Source organism: Ursus maritimus, unplaced genomic scaffold, assembly GCF_017311325.1.
Source record: "Ursus maritimus isolate PB19 unplaced genomic scaffold, ASM1731132v1 scaffold_14, whole genome shotgun sequence".
NCBI classification, from domain to species: Eukaryota; Metazoa; Chordata; class Mammalia; order Carnivora; family Ursidae; genus Ursus; species Ursus maritimus.
The window spans coordinates 8159537-8181009 of record NW_024423786.1 but is presented as its reverse complement, the minus strand read 5'-3'; the positions used below and the strand labels follow the sequence as shown (position 1 = coordinate 8181009).

The 21473-nt window shown below is 42.4% G+C and overlaps 3 protein-coding genes across 4 annotated transcripts in view; 2 read left to right on the top strand and 1 right to left on the bottom strand.

The window, feature by feature from the left end:
- Window positions 1-3327, top strand: part of FANCD2 (FA complementation group D2) — a 55974-nt gene extending 52647 nt beyond the window's left edge. For both annotated transcript variants that reach the window (XM_040628469.1, XM_040628468.1), the window contains 3 exons: window positions 239-385; window positions 1584-1664; window positions 2912-3327. In XM_040628469.1, coding sequence (XP_040484403.1) covers window positions 239-385; window positions 1584-1664; window positions 2912-2986 — 303 coding nt within the window. In that variant the 3' untranslated portion in view covers window positions 2987-3327. The remainder of the gene's footprint in view (window positions 1-238; window positions 386-1583; window positions 1665-2911) is intronic.
- A 546-nt stretch (window positions 3328-3873) lies between these two features.
- Window positions 3874-4902, bottom strand: FANCD2OS (FANCD2 opposite strand). Its single transcript, XM_008697895.2, has one exon. It carries the CDS (start codon window positions 4893-4895, stop codon window positions 4359-4361), a length of 537 nt encoding a protein of 178 aa, XP_008696117.1. The 5' UTR covers window positions 4896-4902; the 3' UTR covers window positions 3874-4358.
- A 6020-nt stretch (window positions 4903-10922) lies between these two features.
- BRK1 (BRICK1 subunit of SCAR/WAVE actin nucleating complex) lies at window positions 10923-19961 on the top strand. The gene is made up of 3 exons (XM_008697894.2): window positions 10923-11090; window positions 18981-19063; window positions 19321-19961. Exons 1-3 carry the CDS (start codon window positions 10973-10975, stop codon window positions 19345-19347), a joined length of 228 nt encoding a protein of 75 aa, XP_008696116.2. The 5' UTR covers window positions 10923-10972; the 3' UTR covers window positions 19348-19961.
- Window positions 19962-21473: the final 1512 nt, after the last annotated feature.

The window sequence follows — 21473 nt, the reverse complement described above, 5'->3', positions numbered from 1 at the left end:
AGAACCTAAGGTGTTGGTGGTATGTCTTCTAGGCTCTTGTAGCTTGAAGGAGAGTTGCCATTCTCTTCAGAGTACTCTGCCAAACTACTGTTTAATGGAACATGTCTCTGGCCTATACTGGGAGGACTTAACGCTCTTATTCAGTGTTTAAGATGTCAGGAATTCAAAAGTTTCTGTATAGGAATGTGAAAGCATGATGATAAATCCAGATGAGTTGGGTGCATTTGTTTCCATTTAGATTCACCAGGACACAAAACTCACCAAACACGTGCCTTTGCTCAAAAAGACCCTGGAGCTTTTAGTTTGCAGAGTGAAAGCCATGCTTATCTTCAACAATTGCAGGGAGGCTTTCTGGCTGGGCAACCTCAAAAACCGGGACTTGCAGGTAAGCCTAGGGGCCCTGCCCAAGATAATCTATTCCCACTCTTTGCGAGAGCATCAGAAGGTATGTCAAGGAGGTCAACTAAGCCTTATTCTCTTGATAAGACTGGCTTTCTCTTAAGGCTGTGGCCATTTAGCTCTTAAAGTTAGGATACATTGCTTCTGGTCTTAGTCATGTGTTCCACCCCTCATCCTAGCCAAGAAAGGCACCAAAACATGCCACTGATAACAACAAGGCCTCAGATAGAAGAGCCAGATCAATGAAACCTCTCTCCTCAGCCAGAGTGGGCTCCTGTAAGTGCTACTGAGGGTAGATTCATAATAACATTTGTTTATGTGGACACACTTTTTAAAAAATTATTTGGGGTCTTTTTCTAAACCAGTGTCTTATTCCTGAAATTATTCTCTGCCTAATTTTAACAAATAAACATTTCTAAGGTTTTTCAACTGTCTGGCTGAAATCTTGTATGGCTCGTACAGCTTTGGAGTTTTAGCAATTTTCATGTAGGGTCCAAGTCCTTCTCATTCATCTTTACAATAGCTGAGGGGTTTATAATCTTATATATGAAAAGAATAGCACCCCGGAGACTTAGTTTCCTTTCTTCACATTTGCTTTATGAGGTACTATTATTTCCACAAAACTATTAAACAAAATACTATAAATTATAACAATACTATTGTTTCCATGAGAAAAATAAAGCTTAGAGAGGTTAAGTAACTTCCCTAAAGCCATTCAGCAATAAGTGAGAGGTTCCAGGGTTTGAGTCCAAACAGAAATGATGCAAAGCTGATGTTCTTAAACCACTTTGTATACTGTCTTTCAGCCTCGACATGGACATTTGTAGTTGGTGTGTTGGTGGTCATGTACTTTAAGGTCTTTGGGAAATTTCAGAACAATATTCAGCATTTACTTAAAGAGTCACCAATACATCCTGGCCTTGTAAAATCTAGTATGATATTAGAATACAGCAACGGACTTTTCGTAAAACTCCATATTATATTAGAGCCGCACGTATCTCAGAAACCCTGGGTTGATTATCACTTCTCTAGATGCTAGAACACATGTTGGTGTCCATGTTTGACCATGTTTGAATGCCTAGAATATCATCTTTTCTATTGCCTATAAACTAAGCCTTTCTCCCCTTGAGACCCCAAATATGATCCTTATAAGCCACCATTTGTTTTGGCCCATTCACATTTAGGGTGAAGAGATTCTGTCCCAGAACTCCGAGGAGAGTGAGGATGATACAGCGTCCCAGGTTTCCAAGAGCAAAGCAACGGAGGTATCTCTGCATAAGACCCCAGAGTGTGCGGTTGGTTGTTGCAGTTTGTTAATTATTCTGAGTCCATAGAAAGTATAGAACTTTTACTGCTTATGTTTTTAAGTTTATTTATTTATTTTAGTAATTTCGACACCCAGCCTGGGGCTTGAACCAATGACCCCGAGATCAAGAGTTGCATGCTCTTCCAGCTGAGCTAGCCAGGCACCCCTCCCTGCTTATGTTTATAATCAAAGACTTCTGTGCCCATCTCCACTGTCTCCAGAAAAACTTCTGTTTTAAATGAATTCTGTGGGGGCCAGAAGAGTATCTCAAGTTGTGACATATATTATGGAGTTAAAAATTCCCTTTCATTATTCATATTAAATTCGTATCTGAAACCATTTTAGAGGGAAAAACGAAGAGGTCAAGTGTTCTCTGAGTGCCGAGAAGAATGAGTTAAAACATTTAGATATGTTGTTTGAGTATATAAAATAGAAATATGAACGCATTTGGTGAAAGCTAAAGCACAGAATCAAAAGCTGCAATCACTGAAAACTATACTAAGAGTAGGGGTCCTTATTCTTTTCTGGGCCACTACATACACTTTCAGGACTTTAAAGAAAGCTGAAGAAATATGTGTATGTTTATAAAATTTTGTTAAAATTCAGGTAGGTTTTGGACACCAAGAAGTTCACATTTAAGAATCCCTGCTGTGAAGCCTCTATAATGCAATTTGAGGCTAATGCAGAAAGATCATTTAGCATGAAAAATACTTTTATTATTTGTATAATATACCTCTACCTTGTTCTCTTAAAAAAATTTTGGAGCAGGTGATACCCTATTAGTTTGGTACTTTCTCCTAAGCAAACGTCCCAGATTAGAGTTGCAGATCAAAGAATTTTATGCTGAATTCCTATTGAGATACACCAGAATTCTTAGTTTAGCAAACATTTTCATTCTGTATTGAATGCCTGCTTTATTCTGTGTCACACACATGCAGTAGAGGTGGAAGACCATGGCTTATTTAAAAATAATGTGAATTTGGTTCAGTTGCGGAATGTCATAGGTCATTATCACAGTGGCCTCCCTCCATGATCATGATACAAGAAAAATGGGGGAGCTTCAATTCCTTTTTCAAATGAATGATTTAACCACTATCATTGGTTTTAACAATGATACAGTACAGTTGTAAATCCTACGGGAGCAGTATTATAATTCATGGGGTCACCCAGATGACCTAAAATATCTAATTAACCTTTGCCCCTTAGGATGGTGAAGAAGATGAAGTAAGTGATGGAGAAAAGGAGCAAGATAGTGATGAAAGTGATGATGACTCCGAATAGACCACAGAGAGACTGATGCCCCTTCCCCATCTCTGCTAGTCCCTCCCATTCTGTGTTCAGGGTTTGAAACCTGTTTGCCTTCCTTACTGGAAGCATCCTGTTTTGTCATAAGGAGGGGTCTTTACTGAATCACCTTAATTGTGAATTTCATAGGTCATGTAACATCATCAAAGACCCTGGCTCAGGATTCCACTGTAGCATTACTTACCGGTCTGGGCAAACATGGCAGTGCTTTGCTGTGGAATAGTCACGATTCTGGGCTTTGGGAGCTAGTTTTGAAACTTAGACATTTAGGATTGTATCAGTTTTACAAATAAATTCTGTTTTAAGTTCTGCCTCAACTACCTCATTCCTCTTTCTGCCTTTCCTTCCTAAATCAAGAATTACATGGAATTCAATTGGGGTTTTTGCAGAGAGATAATGCAAACTGGTGCCAACACATCAGTTCTACCAATTAAAATCTGTTGCCTGTTCTAAGGAGCATCTTTATTTGAGATGAGAAGATCTTTGTGATATTTTTGGAGGAGTGATGAATTTCTGGTCAATGCCCAAAAAGAAAGTCCAAAAGGAAAATTCTGGCTGCTTAAAAATTTTTTGGTCGTGTAGATATAAGATAAAAAGGGAAAAGGCACCATCAAACTCATGTTGACTTTGTATATATGTTTATTTTATTTCCACATTATTCTGAGTTTTATCTATAGACTCATTATAACAATGCTACAGAATTACTAGTAGTAGTATACCAGCTAAAATGGAGAGCTCTCATGTGTTCTGCCAGAAAGCCCAGTTTCATTGCTGCTCCAAGTTCTTGCCAGGCTATAAATATTCTTTAATATTTGCTAATATTACTACCCACTTTTATACTCTCCAGTGGTATCAGGATGTGGTTGGTTAGGGTTTTTTGTTGTTGATTTGGTGGGGGAGATTATTTGTTTTGTTTTTTATTATTTTTTTAATCCTTGACCCAGCTATAGATTTTTGACCCCTTCATCCTCATGTACATGGAAAGCCATAATCTCCTTCCTTGATACCCCTTTGTTTCCCCATCTCATTGTGGTCTTAGATGTTTAAGTGAGTTCACACTAGGCTCATTCGTTTATATGGTTTAATGGTTCTTTCTCACATGTACATGTCAACACTAGTTTGACTCTCTTTTAAATGTTGTTCAACTTTACAATGGGAATGTTCTCATTTGCTCTGTCACTGGCCTTTGTAGGGGAAAGGAGAAAAGGGGTTCCTGAATTGTCAGTGCTTGACAGAAAAGCAAGATGGCTCAGGTGATGTCAGTTTCCTTTACAGGGACAGGTTTCTGTAAGCTTCAGGCACATAGCATAGGACATGGTATGAGGAACAGGAATCAGATGGGAACCCTTTACTTGGAGTGTTGCAAGGCAAAGGTGCACTTCTTATACGTTGCATACAGTAAGAGGATAGAGCGCAGCATCTGTTTGCACATGGTCACTGTCATCTGAATCTGAGGTTCCTTAAGTCCAGTGGGCCACTGGTTCTCCCGGCTGATGATTTTGCAAAAGGCTGATTTGTCTGAAACTCTGAAGGTCCCAGTCCATTTTGGTGGCTGAGCTGTGATGACCCTGCCAAAGACGGAATCCACTCCACTGAGGCGGACAGGCTGGGGCTTCCTGACCAGCCCTTTGTTGTTGTTCATGGTTCGGGGCTCTGATGTGTGGCAGGGTAACTTGGGACTCACCCCAGTCTCCAGAAATGGGCTGTCTAGGACTAGAGTGACCTCTTGAAAGCACAGCTGCACTTCCAGGTCAGAAGGGGTATGTGGGAAGCAGGGGGAAGCCCTAAAGGGATGCTTTGAAGAAGGTGTAGGTGTTGTGTGCCGCAGCCATTGGAAGCTCTCGTCCAGTGGGGTCCATGGTGACCAGAGCTGGTATCCTGCCATTGACAGTCCTAAAGAAGAGGAATCAGAACATGGAATTTCCCTAGCATGGTTTTGGTGAGGGCACGGCCATTTAAATTCACATTTATCTGTTTCATTATTGACTTTAACTTACTCTGTAGTTCTCATTAACAGATTCCAATAGATGTTAAGGATATTAGTAATTCTATAAAGGGCAGTAGTGGATGGTAATGAATATTGAATCTGGCAACTGCTACGTGTTCTAAAACTTTATTAAATCTTATCACAAGCCTCTGAAGGTAGGTTTTAACCTATTTTACAGGTGAGGAAATGGATTTGTCCAAAGTGGAATATCTCAGTTCACTACTAGGACATATTCTGTGTTGATAAATTCTAAGATAGAATCTATACCTCTGAGGTGGCAGAGGCTACTGGCACTTCGTGATGAGACACTATTTGTGGATAGAAGCTCATAAAAGCCATGTCTTACCAAATATTTGTGACTCTAATTCCCGGTACTTAATTTATACCAGTGGTTCTCAAAATGTGATCCTGGCACTAGCAGCTTCAGCATCATCTGGAAACACAGAAATGCACATTCTTGGGCCCCACCTCAGACCTACAGAATCAGAAACTGGGGGTAGGGCTTGCAATCTGCATTTAAACACACCCTCCAGGGGATTCTGATGCACTCACAGTTTGAGAACTTATGCCATCCCTCTTAAGGAACTTGGGTTTTCATTATTAAATATGGAGAGACTGTCTCCTTTTGGCCCTAAAAACCTGTTTTGTGACACAGGGGAACAGCTCTCAGAGCCCTGAGCTACTTATGTACCACCTCAGAGGAATTACACCAGGCTAGAAGGAAAAAAAAAGTTTCCAAAGGACAGTCTTAAAAATTTTTAAAGACTTTTCTGATTCTTCTAGGCGTGTTTTGTTTTGTTTTTGGTTTCTTATGGGAGACCTAGAGGTAAGATCTTGATTCTTCCCCCCCCCCCTTTGAAGAAAAAGCAAAGGGCTGGCAAGATGTTGCTAATTAAAAAATTATTTAAGTAGAACTTGGATTTTCCATCATTCTACTTTAAAACTGCCAATATATAAAAGGATTTACTGAATTCAGCAGAAGCTACCATTTTTTGAGCACCTACCTATTGTGTTAAGGAGCATAGCAGTTCCCTTTTCTTTCCAGCCAAGTGTATTTCTCTGCCCCTTCTCTCTTCTCACACAAAAGGTAGCAGCAGCAGATCTGATCCCATCCCATCCAGTAATTGCCCAGGAAATGCTGTGAAAAGTTGACTCCTCCACCACAGTTTGTTAAGACAGTAAAGTTCATTTTTAAAAAGAGTTGATGACATTTCACACCAGAAGACCTGTCCCTGACAGTGGTTAGTGTAAAGGAGATTTGTTGATTTCCTTCCACGTAATGTCTCTCCTTATCTTTGTACACTCCTGCACATACTGTGTTCAAATATCTAGACTGCTTTAGGACGAGAAATTGACACTGAGGGGATGGTTATCTATTATAAACAGCCTATGAAAGTCTTCTGAAGCTTGATATCGTCACCCTGAGAGAATACATTCAAGATCAGGGCTACTCTGGTACAGCACCATGGCAAGATGGGATGTGGAGGGTGTTAACTCCTCAGTATATGCCAAAAAGATTTTTTAATCCTAGGATCCTTTTCCTGACTCCCCTCCTAAGAGCACATAGGGCCAGAGGTAAAAGGCTTTTTATCAAATGTCCCACCTTAAGTACTGGACAGAACCAACCTGCAAAGAGAGAGGGCTTCTGACCCCAGACCTTTAAGCCACGTCCACCAAGGTTTAAAATCAAGACGATTCACTCCTCCACTCCCACCACCCAGAAATCACTGTTATCTGCTCCAACAGGGCTTGAACCTTGGAAGTCTGTTCAAGCTGCTTTAATAGCTCCCAGATAGCGAACACCTTGTACTCCCGGCCAAAAAGTCTTCCCTTTCATACGCTCCTCCCGTTCCAAGGAACCGAGTCCCTCGATTTCCCCACCTGGGAAAGGGGAAGTAAGCGTCCAAATGCAGCTGAGGTCCTCGTGAATTGTGAACTGCGATCCTGATCCAGAGAGGCTGGAGCTGCCCGGAGTCGGAAGGCTCCCCCTCCCAGCGGGAAGAAGGAGCTTGTCCCCCGGGGGTCCCTAACCGGGGGTGGGGGCCAGACGGCTCTGGCCGAGGCGGAGGTGGCGGTGGGAGCCCGGGCCCGGTCCCACCATCCGGGCCGGGGGCTCACCTGCTGAACTCCGCGGGCCGCACGCTCCAGAGTGGCAGCCGCTGTTTCCGGGCCGCATCTTTTCTCCACCGGGCGCCTGGCAACCGCCTTTGTGACCCAGGGCCGCGGGGGAAGCCCGAGCCGCCGCGGGCGTGGGGGCTCGAGACGCCCCGCTGGCAAGCTTCAGGGCCGGATTCCCCACCCCCACCTCCTTGGAACGCCCAGTCTAGGACTCCGCCTTCAGGACTGCGGGTTCGAATCCCGTCCTCTCCGTTCCGCCGCCTCCTCCCTACCCCGCCACACCTGTGCGCCTTTGAGGGGGTCACCGCTGGCGGACACGCCCACTTCAAAGGGTGCAGTCAGGAACCTACGGAAAAGTAACCGGACTTGGAGTTAGTGTTTCATTAGTCTTGACTCTAAACTATGCTCAGTGGGTATTCAGGCTGAAAGCTTTTATTGCTGCATTGGAATGATCCCAGTGCAAGGAGACAATTCATAAATGCTCGCTTCTCAAGAGCAAGAAAGGCACATATCTTCCCTTGACTAACCAAAAATCTTTTTCTGCCTCCTATTAAACCTCAGAAAAGACAATGCTGTCCTCTTCTCACAAAGCTGAAAAACTGACCGTTTCACCATAGTGAAAGTGATTTGACAACTTTGTAAGCGTCACTGCAAACAATTTCCTTGGGAGGCTGAGGGAAGAGAGGTCTAATCAATTGACTCCTATATCCCCTGTGCCTGGCTATCGCACAGCCTGGCACTGTGAAGTATTTGTGGCAAGAATTAACTAATGGCCTCACCTTGCCCTTACCTTGTTCACTCAGAAACTGCCCTTGCACTTTGCCAACCTTAGAGCATAGCTCACATAAGAGCTGTATAACCTTTTGTCTGGCTCTTTGGGTGAAGCTGAACGGGAGAGATTGGGGCCGTGGGGGTGGAGTCAGGCTAAAGATCCTGATTTGGAAGTCCAGATGGTCTTGAGGGACTGGTCCAGAATTGTCAGATTGTGTGTGTGTGTGTGTGTGTGTGTGTGTGCACGCCCAGGCGTGTGTTGCACCCTGTGGAAGGAGAAGTGGAGAGTTTGGAAGTGAAGTCAGAAAATGGAAAGAGGGGCAGAGAGTGATGAGTCTTGAAAGACCCTGAAATGATTTGAATTGCAAGACTTTGTTTTCCAGTAAGTTTATTTTTATTTTCATCTCAAATAAAAGAGACCCTTATTTAGAAAGCAAACAAAAGTTTTTATTGCACAGTTTTTTTTAGTGAAAATCCCAAAAGCAAAATTGTATAATTAGAAGTTGTTGGATAGAGAGGGCTTCATGCTGTTATGACAATCTACCACAGTCCTCTGTGCAGTCTGCCAACTCTAAGGGATCTATTTTTGGAGATACCATTTGCTATTACTTCTGGCTCTGATACTCAAGTTCCATGGCTACCACACAGATATGGAAAACCAGAATCTCCTGTACTACATTTTACTGATAACCTACAACATCAACTTTGTATCATGCAGCTCCCAACATTCTGTGTGCACTATCCTCAGGGATTGTCATGACAGTAGCCACATTTGCTCTGCCAAAAGATGATTCAGTTCTTTCAAAGCAGCTAGCAACATTGCCATGGTGCACATGCTATATCCTTAGCTGCATAAATGATGGTCCAAGTGCACATGATTACAAAAAAGATTCACATGACCATACTTAATGCAATGGACACATTTCTTCAAGAATTTGATTCCACACTGATTATTACACATGGAGTCATTGACAAGATTCCCCAAGTTCTGTGAAGTACATGATAGACCTAAAGTCAGAGACCTTGTTCTCTTATGCTGAGGCAATCTGCCACCCTGAAGCACTCCTTGTTGTACCAGCAGCATTCCCAAAGGGCTTGCTTCTGTACCCATTGTGAACAATTTCTGCAGTGAAGAACTACCACTCTGGCAAACCCATACTGAAGGACTTCCTGACAGCAAGCTCCATGAGGCATGCAGGAAAAAGCGCCAGAAGTATAGGGGAATGTTCACTCCAGGACAGCACCATGTCCTTGAGTTGTTTGGAATTATAGGGGAGATCCTAGAACAGGTGTATAGGAAGTCCAGCAAAAGGAGAAGAGCTGAGCCTCACTTGTCTTATGGAAGACCATTAATCATAAAAAACAAAATGTTTGATAGATATGTGAACTTAATTTTCTGCTTTCTGCTTAAAAAGAAAATCTAAACTGATCATGAGTGCCTGCTTTGTGAAAAGTCAGGCACTGTGCTTAGTGTTTTATTTATTCTTTCTCACAGAATTCTCCCAACAATCCTAATCCATCCATGTTGTTGTTCCTGTATCACACATAAAGAAAAAAGGCTCAGCGGGGTGAAGTGTCTCCTCTCCAGTAGATTTGTGATTTGAAACTGAAATGCCCTGTCTTTAAAGGAAAAGCAGATCTATCCAATTTCTCTGTGACATGTGAGCAAGATACTACAATAGCATCACTTAGGAAGCAGGGTCTTGAATGGCCGTTAGTCCTCTGGATGCCTGGGGTTTGATATTTAGGGTTGATATTTATTATTTTAGTAACCATTTCTATGAATACGTAGGAGAGTTTAGAGGCCTTAGCCTGTTTTCAGATTGGTACAGTGAAAAGATATTGGAGTCTGGAATCAACTGGTGAAGGTCCACCACTTAATTAACTGTGTGACCTTGAACTTCAGTTGTCTCGTCTGTAAAATGAGAAGCCTCTTCCTGATTTCCTTCCACAGGGTTTGTGAGGGTCCAGTGAGGTACTAACTATAAAAGCAGCTTTATAGCTTGTAAAATCTCGTACCTGAGTAAAGGACTGTTAGTAAAGATTTCTTCCCAGCTACTGCTAGAAGTAATCTGTTGAACATTTTTTTTAATAAAAGGCATGTATTGCACAGATTGTAAAAATTCCCTTAAACTAAAATAAAATGATCCATAATTCCACTACATAACAAACCAGACATTGGCATCTTTCGTATATCCTTCTTGTCCTCAAGCAGACATAATTTTCATATAGTTGCAATTAAAGAAAATTTTGTACTTTGTTTTCCCCTTCAGTTTATCGTGTATGTTGCCATAGTGTTCATAATTACTATTTCAATGACTGCATGATATTACCGAAGGTGACTATACCATTGTTTAGCCATCCCCAACTATGGAGATAGTTGTTTTGGTTTTTTTAATAGATAATGTTACAAAGAGCACCTTCAGTGTCTTTTTTTTTCCTTTTTCAACCATTTTCTCAATGAAATGATTAGGTCAAAAAAGTTTGAATTTTTTGACAGTTCTTGCAATCAATTTACAAATTTCCTTAAGGAGTTGTGTCAGTTTAGTGTGACCAGCTATCTTTACTGGCCCTATCAATTTCCCTTCAGCCTCTCCATCACTGGGTATTATTGTTAAAAATGAAAATAATAATAACATTTTGTTTATTTGATGAGCGCAAGGTGGGGAATCATGTTGTGTTGTTGAAAGCCACTTTCAAAATGAGTGGTATTTACTGTGGCTTAATTGGCTACGCCCAACTAATTGCTGACACAGACCGCAACCTTATCTTGGAGCAGCGGACACAGCGAACGTCTCGTGGTCAAGCGCCCCCTAACGACCAAAACCGCCGGCGATGGGGGTATGTGGTGGATAGGGGTGCCTCGGCGCGTGCGCACCCCATTTTCTCCATCAGGGTTTTTGCGACTTTTTTCAGGGGCGTCGGAGCTTTGCGAAAACACCGGAGAGGACTTGACATCGCGCAGGCGCATCACAATGTCGTTCATTCGTGGGTGCCAAGGCATGGGTGTGGGCTGGCGGCGCAGGCGCACTTGCCGCCTAGAGGGTCGGGGCGCCTGCGCAGTGGCTCCTCCTCAGGTGGCAGCCATGGCGGGTCAAGAGGATCCGGTGCAGCGGGAGATTCACCAGGACTGGGCGAACCGGGAATACATTGAGGTCATCACCAGCAGCATCAAGAAAATCGCGGACTTTCTCAACTCGTTCGGTCAGCGGGAGAGCAGGGGGTGGTGGGGGTGGGTAGGAGGCCACTCAGGCAGTTTGGCGAGGGCGCTGAGAAGCTATGCAGGGGCTTTCTCCGGGAGCCCTCGGCTCTTGGTGGTTTTCGCGTCCTCTGGAGCCCACCTTCCCCCTGTCGCTCTGACCCTTAGGCTCCACTGAGCAGTCCCTGTGGGGTTCTCCTGCGCCAGGCTGAGCTTATCTGCTTCATTGCCATCACCCCATATCCATTATCAGGCCCTTCCTTTTTCCAGACTCTTCAGGCACCTCCATTTACAGTCTTGTCTTCTCTTCGGTAGCCTCCCTGCTTCCTTTGTGACCCGCTTCCACTCAGTTCCCACTTTGTACTCAGAGTGCGCCTTTCAGAATACAGCCACGGCCCTGTCGCTGCCCCTGTGTAAGTTTCCTCATCATTTTCAGGATCTCCTTAGTGCCATACCGTTTAGTCGCCCATTCCTGTCTCCCGTTTTTGCTGCCCTGAGAGTGGTAGATGAGGTCAGAGTTAAGGTCCAGATTATGTAAGGCCATGGAGGGCCCTGTATTGCTGGTATCCAGCCGACAGTAGATGTTCCTTCTGCTTCTAGCAAAATCTTTCCTGCTTCTGACAGTCTTCAGTTCTTTCTGCCTTGTTCCGCCTTATCCTTCCGGACAGCAAGCCTGTAACAAAGACTCCCATCCCATGTTCTCCAAGTGTTTTTTTTGTAACAGAACTGGGCACTGGGTAGACTTACTTAAGTAATCACAGGGTGTAAGGATGACAGCTAGTGATTTTTTTCCAACTAATGTGTTTCTGTTCCACTAATCCAGCAACAAGCAATTAAGATTAAGTAGGGGAAACTGATGTATTAAAAAAAGATTTAAAATGAATTAATTATTTTCCAGCCGGATGACTGATGCATCCCCAGGAGTAAGGTAACAGAACAGGAATATTCTTAGAAAGCATCAGCAAGAGAGACCAGATCTCAGTACAAGGCTCTCTCGGGCACTCTGGAGGACATAGAACAAGAATCATTTCCTGCTTTCAAGGAATTTCTTTCTTGAAGATGAAATAATGACAGTTTCAGAACATCAGTTTTATATTAATCTATTTCCTCATAAAGTGTATAAGACTATAATTTTAGTATGATGGCTTTTCTCACAAGGGAATGAGGGTGAGGGTAGTATAATGAGAGAATAGTATAAATATTTATGTCATTGATACATATTCACACACATAACTTCGTATAGAAGTTGTAGTAGAGAATGGTAATCAACAAACATAGATCTCATAGTATCCTGAAATAGTTTAAGGCCTATGAGTGAAAGAGTATGGTTTAGTGAAAAAGATAGATGGATTTGGAGACAGGAGTCTCAAGTTCAGAGGCTAGATTAATTGATATCAGTGAACTGAAAGCATTAAGAAATACTGAACCTATTTACCCTGCTATTCAGAGAGTCTAGATTTCCTCAGAGAGTTTTTCTTTTCCTAAGTTCTGTGCAAACTCTGTTGATGGTAGTTCTCATAATTGGTTTCTCCTACTTTCCTGGAGAGCTGAACTATTGTTGGAAGTTGTTCACAGCATTCTTTACTCACAACATTACTTCAGAGGAAGGGCCAGAGAAGAGAAACCAAAATATTGCATGCTAGGGGAAGGATGGAATGATGAGAAGGTCATAGCTTTGACATTTGGCTTAGTCAGGAGAAGCAGTGGAAAGTAGTTGGAAAAATCACCACCAACAGGGAGAGTTTTAACCTTAAAAAGCAGAATTAAAAGCAGAATTAAAAGACTTCACCTATCTGGTAGGATCTGATATATACACACAGACTATCCAAGTAAAGTATTAAGAACATCAGTTAAATCAGTAAAGCATCTAAAATAACAAGTCAGGGGGCGCCTGGGTGGGTCAGTCGGTTAAGCTTCCGACTCTTAGTTTCGGCTCCCGCTGTAGTAGTGATCTCAGTGTCATGGGATGGAGCCCCGATATGGGCTCCTGCTCAGTGCCGAGTCTCCTTGAGATTCTTTTTCCCTCTGCCCCTTCCACTTCTGTGCGAGCTCTCTCTCTCTCTCTCTCTCTCTCTCTTTCTCTCCCAAATGAGTAAATCTTAAAAAAATAAAATAAGTTAAACCGGGGCTGTTTTTCAAAATTTAGACGTGATCTAGCATCTCACTCCTCCACATTTGGATCTGGGTACTGTAATAACTTCATTTCTGAGCACTGAATTATATTAATAGACTTTTTTTAAAAGATTTATTTTTTTGAGAGAGCCAGAGCGAGCAATCTTGAGCGGGGGTGGAGCAGAGGGAGATGGAGAGATAGTCTTAAGCAGACTCTGATGAGTGCAGAGCCTGATGAGGCGCTCTGTTTTATGACCCTGAGATCATGACCTGAGCCAAAATCAGGATTTGCACCACCCAGGCACCCCTGTATAAATAAACTTTTAATTCACATACGTTTATCTTTGACATAAATCTTGGCATATTACAATCACTAGATTTACGGCGGGTGAGTCTTGGAACTGACCAAAAATTGAAGACTTTGAGCTTAGGATTTGCAGAGGAGAAATGTCTCTTCTTGCTTTATAAACAAGGAAATACCTGCACTGAGATTTTATCAAATGCATGAGTCACATTCTATGATCAAATAGAGAATAAAGATTTTTCTTTTTGAGATTTCTTTTTCTTTTTTTTTTTTTTTAAGATTTTATTTATTTATTTGACACAGAGAGAGAGACAGCCAGCGAGAGAGGGAACACAAGCAGGGGGAGTGGGAGAGGAAGAAGCAGGCTCCCAGCAGAGGAGCCTGATGTGGGGCTCGATCCCAGAACACCGGGATCACGCCCTGAGCCAAAGGCAGACGCTTAACGACTGAGCCACCCAGACGCCCCATCTTTTTGAGATTTCAAACATGTCCTAGACTGAGGAAATAGTCACACAGAATTCCAATCTTAACGGAGCCAGAAAAAAGGGCTTTCCTTAGCTTAGGCCATTGTTCTCCCTTAAAGTGATGCTAATGGCCTAATGTTTGGAGTAATTACTAGATGGTTTTTGAAAATTTTAGAAAGTTAGTTAAAGAAAAGGACAGTAATTACAATTAAGAATGGAATTATGAAGCAAAGTTAAAAGTTAAAGCAATTTGACTTAACAGTTCTTGAAGATTGACAATATCACTGATGAGTTTAAACAAGGACCAACAGGCTGAGAAACTAGATCAGTCATGAAACACTTGAGACATTGTCTTGGCTTTGGGTGACTCAGGATGAGCGTGTGGGGGATACATTTTCCCACTCTAAGCCCTTAGTGTGACTCCTCAATTCTGATGTGTATGTGTAGGGGTTATATTGAGTTTATGATGATATGATAATATGATTTGGTGGTACAGAGATTTAATAGGAATTTACTTTGAGGGGGTATCCAGATCTTTTTTTTTTTATTTTAAGATTTTATTTATTTATTTGAGAGAGAGAGAAAACACAAGCAGGGGGAGGGGCAGAGGGAGAAGCAGGCTCCCGCTGAGCAAGGAGCCCGATGCGGGGCTTGATCCGAGGACCTTGGTTTCATGACCCTAAACCCTGAGCCAAAGGCGGTTGCTTAACAGACTGAGCCACCCAGGTGCCCCTGGGAGCTCTTTGAAAATGGCAGCAATTCTACAGTCCTTACCCTGATCACAGAGTCTGTGTAGGCCATGTGCTTTGGAGAGGGAACTGTTTTTCCAAGTTAGCTAGTGACTTTTTTTTTTTTAAGATTATTTATTTATTTGTCAGAGAGAGAGCGTGCTCACAAGCATGGGCAACAGCAGGCAGAGGGAGAAGCAGGCTCCCCACTGAGCAAGGAGCCCAGTGTGGGACTCGAGCCCAGGACCCTGGCATCATGACCTGAGCTAAAGGCAGATGCTTAACCGACTGAGCCACCCAGGCATTCCTAGCTAGTGACTCTCTAAACAGCTTTTACCCTGTGATTCCTTCCAGCTGGTGAGAGTAATTTTATTCACGGGCCACCTGAACCTGAGGCTCCACAAATCATAAGGCAGTGATAACATCCTAACACTAGACCTGTTCTGTACCTTGGTGAAGTTTCTAAAAATAGATTGTCACAGATGATAGCTTTTTATTTGTATACCATTTTATCTGATTCTAAAGCTAATATGTGCAGAGAAGTGTAACAAAAATAATAAATGTGGTTATTTTTAAATGTCTGTTTTTATACTTAGCCAACAAGTGTAGCGTGTCTGTTATGATCCCAGCTATGTGTCACATCCTCTGAGAAAGGAATAAATAAAAATAAATGGAAATGGTAGCCACTCCTGAGAAATTTAGAATTCTGTCAGAGAAGTAAGCCTTAATGGCAACAATTCAAGAGAATGACAGTGTTGATTTTTTTAGGCTAAGGTTATGTGCGTTAAGAGTTCAGAGGAGCTGATAACTGGCATTTGTCAGCAGTGGTAATGGATGCACACCATCAAGCACCCTGACAAGGATGGTTAGTATCTTCATTAAAGTCTGGTGATAGGGGTGACTGGGTGGCTCAGTTGGTTAAGCATCTGACTTCCATCGAGGATTGAGCCCTGCTCAGTGGGGAGCCTGTTTCTCCCTCTCAGCCCCTGCTTATGCTCGCTCTCTCGCTCTCTCTCAAATAAATAAATAAAATCTTAAGAAAAAAATGGTGATAATGTACTCCTAAATGCAGTGTGGTTTCAGATTTGTTCAACTGCTGAATGCTTTCACAGTGTTTTGCTTGAATCAATACGTATTTCTTGGGATCTGAAATATGATCAAAGTTTCTAGAGTTCAACATTTTATATTTCTCAACAGGGCTCATCCATTTAGGCCAGTAATGTAGTGTTGTTCTTGGATTGATTCATTACCAGATTGACAGAGCTAGAACAGAACAGCCATCAGGAAGGAACCCTCCCTCTCACCACCCCACCCCTGCACATAATTTTGGCATGTCTCTTTTTATGGGAAATGACAGGTTGTTAGTGATAACATTCATGCTCTTAATGAATAGCAGATGTGATGTGCCTTTGAGCTTCTAAAAACCAGATCGAAAGAGACATGGTCCTGTTGGGCAGTCCTGGCAGTGGAAGTATATCTAGGAAAAGGAGGATGCTGAGTTCCTTCTACTCAAGCTAGATCTAGGAATTAGAAGAAGCACTAGCAGATAAACAACACAATTTAAAGGAAAAATGAAGAATGTCCAGAGTAGGTAAATCCATAGAGACAGATTAATGGTCGCCACGGGTTGGGACTAGGCTGAATGGGGAATGACTGCTAATTGGTACACGTTTCAGGTGGGGATATGAAGATGGTAGCAGGGTGTGTGGTGGGAGAGTGTGGTGGGAGAGTACCCTCCTGGGCAGTAAGGGAACTGGGCTCCGAACTCAGCTGTGCTATTGTTTTGTCCCATCAGTTATCCCAGATGGGCCTTGGTTTCCCCACTTGTAGAATTAGTGCAGTCACACTAGAGCCAATCTTTTGTTTCACTAACATACTAGAATCCATAATTTTTTTTCTCAAAAACATCGCTGTGCCAGGCAAGATACTTGTTACAAAAATTAATAAGAGGCAGTATTTGATTAATTGATTTTAGCCCAGTGAAGTGGGCTTTGATTAACTCTTTCTAGTGGGGTAACAAACATGTTAAAAAAAATGGTAAATTACAAGTACATAAATATCATTTGTCTAGGTAGCAGGAACATTTCCTATGTTAAATATTCAAACTTGTAATTCTGTTTTTTTTTTAATGAGTTGTTTAAATGATGCCTTATTTTTTGTTTGTTTTTTAGTGACTTGTTAAAAAAGATGCAAACTTGTAATTTTTTTGTTTTGTTTTTTGTTTTTGTTTTAATATTTTTTTATCATATTATGTTAGTCATCATACAGTACATCCCTGGTTTTTGATGTAAAGTTCGATGATTCATTAGTTGCGTATAACACCCAGTGCACCATGCAATACGTGCCCTCCTTACTACCCATCACCAGCCTATCCCATTCCCCCACCCCCCTCCCCTCTGAAGCCCTCAGTTTGTCTCTCATCTATGGAACATAAGAACTAGGAAGATTGGTAGGAGAAGAAAGGGATAAAGAAAGGGGGGGTAATCAGAAGGGGGAATGAAGCATGAGAGACTATGGACTCTGACAAACTTGTAATTTTTAATGGCTACTTTAATAGTCTTTCATAAATACACCATATTTTATGAAACCATTCCCAAGTAATAGTGGTGAACATTCTTGTTTGTTAAGTCTGTATCCAAAGAGAGAAATGATTACCTAAGACCAAGCACATAAGTAATTTATAAACTAGAAAGTCAACCATAAATGTACAGCAGAAGGAGAATTATATGCCTCTGATAGAGACCTTTCAGAAGTCCAATTTGAACTGAGCCTTGAAGGAGAATGTTTAGACAGGCAAGATGAGTAAGATGTGGACGTGGAGAAGTGAAAGTTGACTCAGGAACTTGGTGTAGGAGGATTTGTCAAAATGGATGTGGACATGCTTTTGCATAACAGGGAAGAGATGAAAAGGAAGTTGTGAGCTAAGTGTTAAATCATTGTGAGTGGGAGAGTGTCTCAGAGAGAGGATATTTTAGACTTAAAAAGTGAAGGTTATTGAGGATGATCGAACAACCGTGTTGGAGGAAGTAATAGGAAATAATGAGCATGCCCAGAAACATTTTTCTCCTGTTGAGAATGGTTAGGGAAAGAGTAGTTGAGTCGTTTCTCTTAGAGAAGTTTGCAAAGGAAAAGGTATTTTAGGGGACATCTAGGTTTCTTTTTGGCGAGATGGTGAAAGAAGATTGGAAAAGGGAAAGGAAGAAAAGAAGTGTTGCTGGTTTCCACAGATGGCATGTGGGCTCCACAGGGTATATGATGTTCTCCCAAGTTTTCTCTCCTGCTGACATGCCTGCGCGGATATTGATGACACATTAAGTACCTTCCTAGGGCAGAAGCAGTGATGAGGCTTCCATGAGCTCAGAAACACGGATGCCTTTCCTCCTCTCCATAGTGTCTGCTGCTTTCGTGGCCTCTGTTTTTCTTCCCTCTTGAGATTATTTTCTTCCTCTTGTCACTTCCCCTCTCTTGAAACTCTTGGTTTGTCTATTAGCAAATAGCCGTCTGTAGAGTTTTGGTGTGTTAGTTTTCTGTTGTTGCCACAACAAATTACCATAAATGTAGCCACTTTTATCACTTACGTTTATTATTTTATAGTTGTGTAGTTTGGAAGTCCAACATCATTGGGCTAAAATCAAGGTGTCAGCAGGGCTGCCTTCCTTTCTGGAGACTCTAAGAAAGGATCTGTTTCCTTGCTTATTGGGTTGGTGGCAGAATTCAGTTTCTTGTGGCTGTAGGGCTGAAATCTCCGCTTCCTTGCTGGCTGTCAGCTGAGCGCCATTTCCAGCTCTTGGTGTCTCTGGCATCCTTCGGCTCATGGCCTCCTTCCTCCAGCAGTAGAGCCAGCAGTAGCAGGTTGAGTCCCCCTCACACACTTTGAATCTCTTCTTCTTCTTCCTCCACCTTTCCTTGGTCTATCTCTCTGTACATTTATGGATTTGTGATTAGATTGTGTCGCCCTGGATAATCCAGGATCTCAAGGTCCTTAACCTTAGTCACATCTGCTAAGTCCCTTTTGTCATGTAGGATACATACAGGTTCAGGGATTAGGGCATGGACATCTTTGGGGGTCATTATTCTCTGCCTGCCACCCTTGGTAGGAAGTTCAGCAGCTGTGCTCCTCATATAATTCTCACCTTTTCTCCATTCCCTTGCTTTGCTCACCTGCTCCCATTTGTGCTGTGCATGATGTGTCATTCTTCTTCAGCTAGGGGCCGTGTGTGTGTGCGCATGTGTGTGCATCTGTATTTGGAATGACATTAATCCTGAACATCAGTCTCCTTTTACCAGATATGTCTTGTCGTTCAAGACTCGCAACGCTAAACGAGAAATTGACAGCCCTCGAACGGAGAATAGAATACATTGAAGCGCGGGTGAGTATGTCAGGGAAGGTACTTGCTCATGAGGCTAGGCAAGGGCTGTGCAGAGAGAATGTGCATTTCCACTTGTTGCTGAAACAAACCTGGAAGCACTAACAGGCTTAGAAATTAATGAACTTCCCTGGATTTGAACCAGGTTTCTGGGCCTCCAAAGCTGTTGTCTTTTCTACCACTCCCTTTACTACCTAGGATCTATAAAAAGATTTTTTTTAATACTTTGAATTTATCTAATTGTCAGTTTCCTTTGACAGGTGACAAAAGGTGAGACCCTCACCTAGAAGTCCGCCATGCTGCTGCTGGGAAGTTGCTTTACGGAACACAGGCCGACGTGGGAAAGGCCCCAGCAGCCTCAGCTCCTTCCTCTCTCCTTAAAGAGCAACAGGGCTTATTCTTGTTTTTCTTTTTTCAAAAGCGTGGCCTTTGGGCTCTGCCGTGTACATCGGTGTGTGATGTGGCATGTGGGAAGGCATCCAGGGGAGCTCTTGGCACCAACTTTAGGCATTTTACCGTTTAAGTAACATTTTGTGGAACTGTTTATCAGTGTATTTGAGGCGCTCAGAGCCAAATGCCTGGGACTCTTTGTTAAGGTCCTCCCCACCTCTCTTTCTCTCTCTCAGACTTTCCTTACAGCTCTCATTGCCTCTGCATTGATTCTATAAACAGTCTTTGTCTCCTTTCCACCTTTGGTGAGGGGGGTGGGAGGCAGTCCTGGCTGAGACACGCCCTGGCAAGGTGGCCACCAGAGAATGTTGCTAACCCACCAGTTTCTTGTCCTTTTGGGGAGGTCAAGGCCAGGCCCCCACTTGGCTTAAAGGGACATTTTCAGAATTTTCTTTCTGTCACTTGAGGTATCTTTCCCTCTCATATTTCCCTAATAAACTCCTCAACTTTATCTGACTGCTGTGATTGTGGTGGGGAGAGGAGCTAGAGATGGGGCTCACCCATTCCACAGAAATCGGACGTGTGGGATTATTATTCTAACATAAAACTTTCAGATGTATCTCTTTGATCAAAGTCTAGGTGGCTTACCAGCTGGGCCCCCCTTTCCCCCCATGCTTGGACTTTGAGCTGACTAATTCATCTTGGGAATCATTTGGTCATTCAGCAGACATTTATCAAGTAGTTACTATGTAGGTGCCTTATGCTCCAATAAAAGATAAGCATCGAATCAGGCATGATGCTTACAGTCTATTGAAATACCAGCATCCACACAGCTCAGTTGCAACCCAGGGCAGACTATGAGTTTTATCTGGTAAAAGCTAACTATTTCTTTTGAAAAGCAAATAGTTTAAACAGAAGAATCTAAAACTTCATTCTAGCATCCAAAGCTTGCTATAAACTTATGCCACCTACTTTTAAAGGCTTATTTCTTATATAGAATCTCCATTTTAGTCATATGGAAGTTGTCACACTCCATGCACACAAATTTCCCTCTATTCAAATTGTATGTGCTATTTCAAGGCTAGCTCAAGTCAAACCTCTTCCAGAAAGATCTCATGGACTCGACTTTTTCATTCAGTACTGCCTTTTTCCTTTTCTCAGTCCCTCCCATCCCATCCCGCCATTCTGACACTACACTTCAGCTCTGGATTGGATCTTGTTATGAGCTATTCTCTGATGTGGTACCTGGTACTACACGGTATAGTTTATACATGAGACCTTTTCCTGTATTGCCCAGCTGGGTGCCTTGTAGGAGGCAGGTGGTCGGTAAACACCAATTCAACTGACTTTAGAGCCCAAGCTGCTTTCCATTGTCAGATCTTTTTAGAACCTCTGCTTAGACCTTTGGAAGACCATTTTAAGTAGTACCTTCATTTAAAAATGGGATTTTTACGGTGGAGACAAACCTGACATCCTTTCCTTTGGGAAGTGGTGTTTTTGAATATTATCGAGCTTGTCGGGATAGTGCTTCTAACAGTCACTTGAGTTCATTATTCATAATAGCTCAGTCCTTTCCAGGATGAAGTAAGTACTTCTGTAGTTTAGGTTTTAGGTCATCTCGTGCTCCGCGGTCAATTTAGCAGACATTTATTGAGTTCCTGCTACATGCAAGGACTATACCATGAGATTGTGATAGGGGCAAAAGTGATGGTAACTAATATAAGGAGGAAAAAGCCTTCCTTTAATGAAATCACATGTGAAAATATTCAATAAATTCCTTGTGGTTGCATAGATATCAGTTTGTTAATCTACTGGTACCAAAGTAACATTTCTTAAAAAGTCTCCTAAGTAATATACCATGTTGCTAGTGGTAGCCTGCTGCTTGTAAAGAAAACAACTGGTAACATTGGATGTGGGCAACAAGTGAACCCAGCCTCCTGCTAGTAGTAACCCCTTCATCACACCTGGCACTTCACGGTGTCAGGGTGCTTTTCTGTGTTGTCACTCCCTTTATAGAATGAGG

Excerpts from the sequence above, each read along its gene's own strand:
- BRK1 (XM_008697894.2), top strand. The coding sequence starts at position 10,973 with ATGGCGGGTCAAGAGGATCCGGTGCAGCGGGAGATTCACCAGGACTGG. Across the intron at positions 11,091-18,980 it reads GGACTTTCTCAACTCGTTCG|ATATGTCTTGTCGTTCAAGA; the intron begins GTCAGCGGGAGA and ends TCCTTTTACCAG. Across the intron at positions 19,064-19,320 it reads TAGAATACATTGAAGCGCGG|GTGACAAAAGGTGAGACCCT; the intron begins GTGAGTATGTCA and ends TTCCTTTGACAG.
- FANCD2OS (XM_008697895.2), bottom strand. The coding sequence starts at position 4,895 with ATGGCAGGATACCAGCTCTGGTCACCATGGACCCCACTGGACGAGAGC.